Genomic DNA, 8,178 nt, shown 5'->3' with positions numbered 1-8,178 from the left:
CTAGTTTTTGTCTGAAGTGCAAACAACTGTGCTGTAGTTTAAAAGTAATGTTTTCTAGATGTCTGTCAAAAACGTTTGTTTCTTGAAGACTTTGATATGAGTCTGTGTCTTCCAAAATGAGCCTGTTCAATATGCAAAGTATTCATAGGAAATCACATGTGAATGTAGGAGAAATTAAATAGGGCCTCTGATCTTCCTGACTCCCTTTTTAAGTCCGCAGTTGGCATAACATATCTTATGTATTATAATTAGTAATTAGAGGTGAACGCCAGAAAACAACAACAAAAAGAAAACAAAGGGACAATGTTTGCTGGTCAGGCTGTCAGCGGACTGAGACTAAAGAAGGTCCCATTCTGTGGTCCCGATGACCCAATGCAGCCTGCACCTAGGAGGAGACGTGCCCCTTCCGTTAACACTTTCTGGCGGGGTGACCTACACATCTGTGACCCCCGCTGGAGAGGAGGAGGCCCGGCGGCAGGCGCGCGCGCAGATATAGCCACCCGCAGGCACCTGGGTCGCGCGCCGCGGGAGGGGGTGGGCCCCCCGCGTTCTCCCGAAGCCCAATCATCAGGAGATTCCGGGGCAGGTCCCGCCGTCGACCACGCCCCCAGGGGGGTGGGGCGGGGGGGCGTCTTTAAGAGCTGGCGGTCCGGCCTCCTGCTGAGTCCGGGCGTGGGGCTGTGGACCCGGAGGTTCCAGTGTAAGCCCGCCGCCGCCCGCCCACGGTGGGCTCCACCGCCTTCGCCTCGGCCTCGCTAGCCCGCCAGCCCAACTCGGCGGCTCCTCCGCGAGCCCGCCGGGAACTCGCGCCCCTCGCGCTCCCCGGCGCCCGAGGGGGCCGCCCCCGGCCATGGTGCCCTCCCAGGAGGAGCCCGCCGCCGCGCGGGGGACAAGCGAGGCGCAGCCGCCCGGCTCCGCGCCTCCGGGGGCCGCTCCGCTGCCCGGCGCGGGACCCTTAGACGGCCCGGAGGCGGCGGCGGCCGAGAAGGTGGAAGTAGAGCTGGGTGGGTCGGTGGGCGCCGAGCCCCTTGAGCCCCCTGAGGGCGGCTGGGGTTGGCTGGTGATGCTAGCAGCCATGTGGTGCAACGGGTCGGTGTTCGGCATCCAGAACGCCTGCGGGGTGCTCTTCGTGTCCATGCTGAAGACCTTCGGGTCCAAGGACGATGACAAGATGGTCTTCAAGACAGGTGAGGCACAGCGCCCGCCGCGGCCAGCCCCGGGGGATGGGCGCGGGATGCATCCCGCATGTGGAGCGAGCTTCTGCGCCTCCTGGTGCGCCCCTGCGGGTCCGTGTGTGTAAAGGGTGTGAGGGGTGGGTCTGTCCAATTGCAAAAGCAGCCCTGCCGCTCCCGGGGCCTCCGTGCGCCTCTCTTTGTGTTGAATCCAGATGTAGAGACTTCATTTGGATACAAGTCACAAAACTTATTTGCTTAGATCTTCCTGCTTCCCCTTTCTGCAGGATAGAGGCTGAGTCTCTGGTAGACTTTCTCTTAATTTTTGAAAACAAACAGACCCTTCCAAAGCCAGTTAGTTACACCGCTCCGTTATTTTTACAATCTCTTTCGTGACCGTGACGGTTGGGTTTTTGTTCTGCTGCCCCCGGCGCTGCAGAGGACTGTGTGTGGTGGGGGGAGGCGGAGTTGGCGAGATGAAAGATCTGTATTGCAAGGACTCGGGAGTTCTGAAGGAAACACGGTTTCGTGCTGGGTTTTTTTTTGGGGGGGGTGGGGGAAGGGGGGTGTCACTCTGCTAAATATAGAAAGCATAGGAGGCAGCCAGATCAGGGACTGGGAAGAGGAAGGTGAAGGGTTGCCCTTTTCCTGTTGTGTTCTTTGTCATTTTTAATCATATACCAAATTAAATGAAAAAGGTGCAGACTCAACATTTTTTCCCTTTAAATGATTATTACCTGATCTACCAAGTCTTTTACATGCATTATTTCATGTCATCCTGCGAGGCAGGCGTTATCAACTCCTTTTAGGGGAGAAAAGTGAAGCTTGTTGAAATAAAGTGTTTTAATGAGTCCAGAATGGTGATGAAACATATCTTATTTAAAGGGCCAGGCGATTTTCATTACTAAAACATGCTCCCTCCTTGCCATTTGGGCAACTCTCTGTGGTTAATGAGGGCTTCCCAGGTGGCTTAGTGGTAAAGAACCCACATGCCAATGCAGGAGACCCACCCGGGTTCCATCCCTGGGTTGGGAAGATCCGCTGGAGAAGGAATCGCAACCCACTCCAGTATTCTTGCCTGGGAAATCCTGTGGGCAGAGAAGCCTGGTGGGCTACAGTCCACAGGAGTCAAACATGACTTAGTGACTAAACAACAGTGACATATGGTCCTTTTTTTTTTTAACTTTAATTTTCAATTATTTTTAGTGTGTTTTCCTTAGCTCTTTAGTGTGCATACAAAAAAATATGCTAGTCTGTTATAACAAATTCTAAAGGAGCGGTAATGTTGGGAGTTTTAAAGACTTGTATTAAAGAGTATTATACTGTGGTTCTGCATCTTTTCTTCTACTTTGCGTTGTGTTTGCAGTTTATCCCCATAACAGTATGAGCTGGTAGCTTAAATTCTTTACATTTTAATGCCTAGTTTTCCATTGTATGAATATATTATACTTTATATGCATTCTTTCTTTAATAAACATTTAGGTTACTTTCAAAATTACCATAGACAGTGCTGCCATGCATATTCTTGTACATTGTCTCCTTGCACATGTGAATCAGGTACCATATTTAACCTGGAATTTCTGTTCCTTAAATAGCTTTTAAAGCTGTTGTGTTCTTCAGGTCACAGAGCTAGGTACAAAAGTGTTCAAAATATAATATCATGTACTTGCTTGGCAGGATAGATATGCATATGCAGTAGTAAACAAAAATAACTTTGTGTATTTTCTCTCTGAGTAGCCAGCATCTGGGAGAGAAAAGGGCACTGAGGCAGAATTCAGAGTCCACATTTTAAGACTAGTTCTTTCAGCATTTAGTAAATTCTTGCCTGGGATTACACTTTTATTGCAGTCAGAACACCAAAACAAAATACTCATTTGTCTACCACAGGTTTTGCAAACTCAGGTGAGTAGATCCATTGTTGTTTGTGGAAAGTCTTATTTTTTTTCTCCTTCCTAACTCATTTTTTTGAGAGAGAGCGAGTGAGCAAGCAAGCAGTTGCTGGAGAGACCGTAGCTTCATCAGGAATCAAGAGTTTTGTGATGTCGAAGCCTCTCTCTCTTTGGTCCCAAAGATTCCCAGTGACAACGATAGCCCAATTCTGGGTAGCTGAAGGGTAGGGAGGCCACAGGGACCCATTCTCTTCAACTTTTTGAAACTCTGTATTTTCAGTTTTGATGAATATCTTCATTTACTCAGCCTTGATGGCTTTTCAGTCTTGTCTGTATGTGTGGGTGTGTACTACACAAACAGGTATGCAGGTGTGCACGTTAAATAGTGAAGACTTGGTCTTCCTGACTGCCGTAGGTGGTTGGTTGTGCCCTTGCACACAGGTGCGCGGCTCAGGGTCAGTGCTGACTGAGAACCAGCCTGTGCTCTGGGTGCTGTTGATCTAACTCCTGCAGAGGGGCCCGTGGCCTTGTAGTGGCCCTGTGTAACACCCCAGCCAGATGGCACAACAGCCTGTACTTGTACTTGGTTGATGCGTGAAACATGTACAGCAGATAAACTTTAAGGTCTGAGGTCACCTCATTGGTGAAAAAATGGAGACTGGATAGCCTTTACGCCAATTAATGTTTAAATTCCTGCCCCCCCACCTTTCTGTCTTTCCCTCCATTTTTCCCTCCCTTCTGCCAGCTCTCCCTCCTTTCTCTTTCTCTTTCTCCCCCCACTTTCTGCCTCGCCTTCCCTTCTTCCCTTTCTCTGTCTCGTCCCTCATTTAGTGTCTCTCTTGCTTCCCTCCTCCCTCCCTTCTTCCCCCGTCCATCTCCATCTCCCTCTGCTCATGCACTCTCTTGCAGACACATACGTACAGGTGTTGCATATAAAGTCTATCAACAACAGGTACTGAAGGGTTTGAGAATGCTTGCTTTGAAGTTTGACTCTTCAGGTTTTTTATTTTGATATTCTAATGCTGAATCATCTGTGATCAAATGTGTGCTAGCTTCAGGTACAACATAAAACAGATGTGGAATTATTTAAGACTTAATTTTTCAAAGTTTTGGTCCATTTTCTATTACCTTGTTCATGATTGATAATTCCAGCATTAGAGGTCAGTTTATTCTGTCTCCACGTGCTCATTAGCTTCTTCATAGTTAGAAGCTCAAGGCTACACAGGGAGGTGCACAGGGTGGTGGAATGGGAACCTAGGTTTCCAAACGATGGTTCGTAACCATCAACAATGCTTGAGAACCTCCCATGTGTCAGGCCCAGTGCTAAGCACGTTCCATGCTTTCCTATTTTAAACCTTAGTGTGACTGCATGAGATAGGCTCGATTTAATCTTTCTTTTCAGATGTGGAAACTTAGGCTTATGGAGATTAAGAAAGCAGTAGACACCAGGGTTCAACCTCAGGTTTATCTGACTCCAGAAGCTAGGTTTTTAACGACTGATCATATTACATGGGTTGGATAACATTCTGGTAATGCATCATTCTTTATGCTTGATTAATTCAAGCTTTAGAAATGGATAACTATATAGGAATTCTGGAGTTAGAAAAGAAGTGTGAAAGATCAGGATCTCTGTTTCTTGATCTCACTTGGCTGTCAGTAAGCAATTGCCAGTTGTTAATGTCTCATTGAAATAGATTTTTGGGAGTTCCCTGGTGATCTAGTGATTAGGATTCAGCACTTTCACTGTGGTGGCTCCAAGTTCAATCCCTGGTTGGGGAACTGAGATCCTGCAAGCCGAGTGGTGCAGCCAAAATTTAAAAAAAAAAGATTTTTGAAGTATAGGGAGATGTTCATTGGAAAGCAAGATAATTTCTTATGGCATTCAAGCCAGACTCTGGAGTTTGCTTTGAAGAACCAGACTCCTTTAGACTGATCCATAGCAGAACAGTATTTCCAGATGTTAAGTGAAGAAGAGACTTCCTCAGGCTTTACTTTTTCTCTTCAAGGCTCTCTTATCTCTTTCTGCGCCACTGATGATCCTCCCACAATTTCTCAGGAACAGGCATGGAGAAATTCATTCACACTAAGATATAAGTGAGTTTACACATCTTAATGTTACTTCTCATTCATACTACAAATGTTTACCCAGTATTTGACACCCTCTGTGCTGGGCATAGAAGGAGGTAATTGAGAGAGACAAGATCAGCTGTCCCCAAGGAGCTTTTGATCTGCTGTGGGATACAAAAGTAAATAGAATATTTCTCTTTGCAATATACCAGGACACAGGCTTGGGGAGATTAAGAGGCTGAAAGTCTAAGGAAATTCCCACGAATGGTGGAGGCTGGGAAAAACGTTTGATGGCCTCTTTCCCTGTGGCAGTAGATCTCATTTTGTGAAATTAAGACTTTGGAAAGGGGGAGAAAGCTGAACTCCGGTGGAGTGCATCACAGCCCCATCATGTTATCCTGGCTGCTGATGACATGGCATTCAGAGATATGCCTTGCACTTACTGCTGTGTTAGAAAGGTCCATCAGAGGGAGCAAGATGAGCTTGAGTTGTCTCTGTTCATCTAAGATTTATCTGTTCATATGTGCCTGCTTCTTGCCCAGGTGGGGGGAGATCAGACACTTTTGGGAAAACTAAAACAGGTAACTACAGTTAACTGGAATATTGTTTTCCCTTAGAAATTACAACTTACAATTATAATTTAGAAATTATAATTATTGGAAAACCTATTTTTAGTTTTTTCATGAAACTGAAAAAGATTCTAGGGTTCTTTTAGTGCTCTAAAAGAACACTCTCTGGGATCTTACTACGGTATTAGTCTAGTTTACTTATCTGCTTTCTTGGAAAAAGTAAAAATACTTTAGTGGTATGTTGATATTTAGAAACATCTATTTAAAACAAGTATGTTTTCAGAATCAGTATTTAAGGTCACTAATGATATTCTTTTGAAGAAATTATTCACTCTGGTACAGAGGCTGAGTCAAGAAGACCCCTACTATTTCCAGTAATTCCGAGAATGTGTTCTTTAATAGCCTTTCTTTAACATAGAGTCTTGTGGTTAAATAAGTTTGGGAAACAGTGCACATTATCATCTTCTTTTGGATATTCCAAGTACAAATCAAGGTATTAAAAATATTCAGTAGTTTTAAAGGAAAATGGGCTATCAAAAAGGTCTTTGGTTATCATCTTTAATACAACTCTACCTTTCCCATATGGAAGGAGATTGCTCTTTAGATAGTTATAATCACAAAGTAGGATTTTTAGTAGCATTGAGGGATGGATGCATCTTGCAGCACCTCTCAACATAGCCTTTTTTTTTGGTCTTTATTCATTTATTTGCTTTTGACTGCCCTGGGTCTCTGTTGCTTTGGTGCGGCTCTGGTGTAGGCTTTTTCTAGTTGCGGCAGGCGGGGGCTACTCTTTGTTGCGGTTCGAGGTCTTCTCATTGTGGTGGCTTCTTTTGCTACAGAGCACAGGCTCTAGGGCTCACGGGCTTCAAGAGTTGCAGCACACGGGCTCTTTACTTGTGGCTCTAGAGCGCGGGCTCAGTAGTTGTGGCGATTGGGCTTAGTTGTTCCGCAGCATGGGGAATCCTCCTGGACAAGGGATCACACCTGTGTGCCCTGCATTGGCAGGCAGATTTTAATCCACTGTGCCACCAGGGAAGTCCTCAACATACTCTTTCTGGCACCTCTGAAATTTTTAAGTCAGTCAGTTTTTCCTAAAGGTTTCTTTTTCTTTTTTTTTAAAGTTTTTGCATTTACATACTGATATTACGCTGATACTTAAATACATACTGCAGTTGTGTGCTACACCTGAACTTACAGGAGGTTTTGGCTATGGTTCAGAACTGAACTTCTATGTCTGGTTTTTACGCTAAAGGATTTTGTTTTTGGTGGAAAAACCAGTCTGCATAACTAACCATTTCTGTGTTACAGGAAAGTTTTTTAGTAGTGGTGCTTTGTTAAGATGGTTACAGTGAACAAATTGTCTGATTCGTGGTCCCATACTGTACACATTTTCCACTATAAGGAAAATGCCTGACTCTTATTTGCACTCAAAGAGAGGTTGAAAAGCCAAGAAAACTCTCTTATGGCAGATGTTATGAGGCTTTTATTTGCTTCATTCTTTTCCATCTTAAAACATTCAACTTTATATTCCGTGAATTAATCTAAACTGCCTGTTAAAATAAGTTGTTAGACCACAAAAATAGTTCAGAATTTTGGAAAGAAATGAGCATGGTATGAGCATTTCGTACTCCCATTTCCAGAATGTTTCTGAATTTAGAAACTTTCTTATAACACAGAAATGGTTAGTTATGCAAACAGGTTTTTCCACCAAAATAAAGCCCTTAGCATAAAAGTGTAAAACATGAAAAGTATAAAGAGTGTATAGTCAATTCTGCTTAAGTACAACAATATGAGTATTCCTGTGGTGTTTTATCATTGGATTTTTATCAGTAGAATTAACTGCCAAAAGAACCAACTCAACCAGAAATAGTGTAGGGATTATTTCGGGAGAGGTTTTGAGGTGTCTTTTATAAGGAATTGTATCCTGTACTCTTGATGTGGTTTGTTGTATCGGTTCTTATTGCATCCATGTGGCAGTTCCTTGAGACTTAGTCCCAGGCCATGTGCCTGCTTCACTCTTCCTGCCTCCCCTGGGTGTCTCGTATGACCTGTGGCTCAAACCACTATCTTGGGGTTGTTATTTCCAAATTTCTTTGTGTTCAGGACCCATGTTACCTATTTCTAGAAAATTCTATTTGGATGCACAGGTATATTGTTGTTTAGTTGCTAAGTTGTGACCAACTGTTTTGCAGCCCTGTGGACTGCAGCCTTCCAGGCTCTCTGTCCATGGGATTTCCCAGGCAAGAATACAGGAGTGAGTTGCCATTTCCTTCTCCAGGGGATCTTCCTGACCCAGGAATTGAATCTGAGTGTCCCCTGTTGGCAGGCAGATTCCTTACCACTGAACCACCTGAGAAGCCCACTCTCATATTACTACAGCCCTGTATAACCATATACAAATATACTCACAGTCTTTAATCATAAGTTCCCCAAGTCTCTTGCCTTGGCAGGTGGATTCTTTACCACTGAGCCACCAGGAAG

General features: G+C 44.7%; 1 protein-coding gene across 1 annotated transcript in view; it reads left to right on the top strand.

Moving 5' to 3' along the window:
* The first annotated feature begins 653 nt into the window (after positions 1-653).
* Positions 654-8,178, top strand: part of SLC16A10 (solute carrier family 16 member 10) — a 117,327-nt gene continuing 109,802 nt past the window's right edge. The window contains exon 1 of the mRNA XM_061428673.1: positions 654-1,187. Coding sequence (XP_061284657.1) covers positions 851-1,187 — 337 coding nt within the window. The 5' untranslated portion in view covers positions 654-850. The remainder of the gene's footprint in view (positions 1,188-8,178) is intronic.

This window comes from Bos javanicus, chromosome 9, assembly GCF_032452875.1.
Source record: "Bos javanicus breed banteng chromosome 9, ARS-OSU_banteng_1.0, whole genome shotgun sequence".
NCBI classification, from domain to species: domain Eukaryota; kingdom Metazoa; phylum Chordata; class Mammalia; order Artiodactyla; family Bovidae; genus Bos; species Bos javanicus.
Note: the sequence above shows the minus strand (reverse complement) of the source record. Positions and strands in the feature narration are given on the sequence as shown.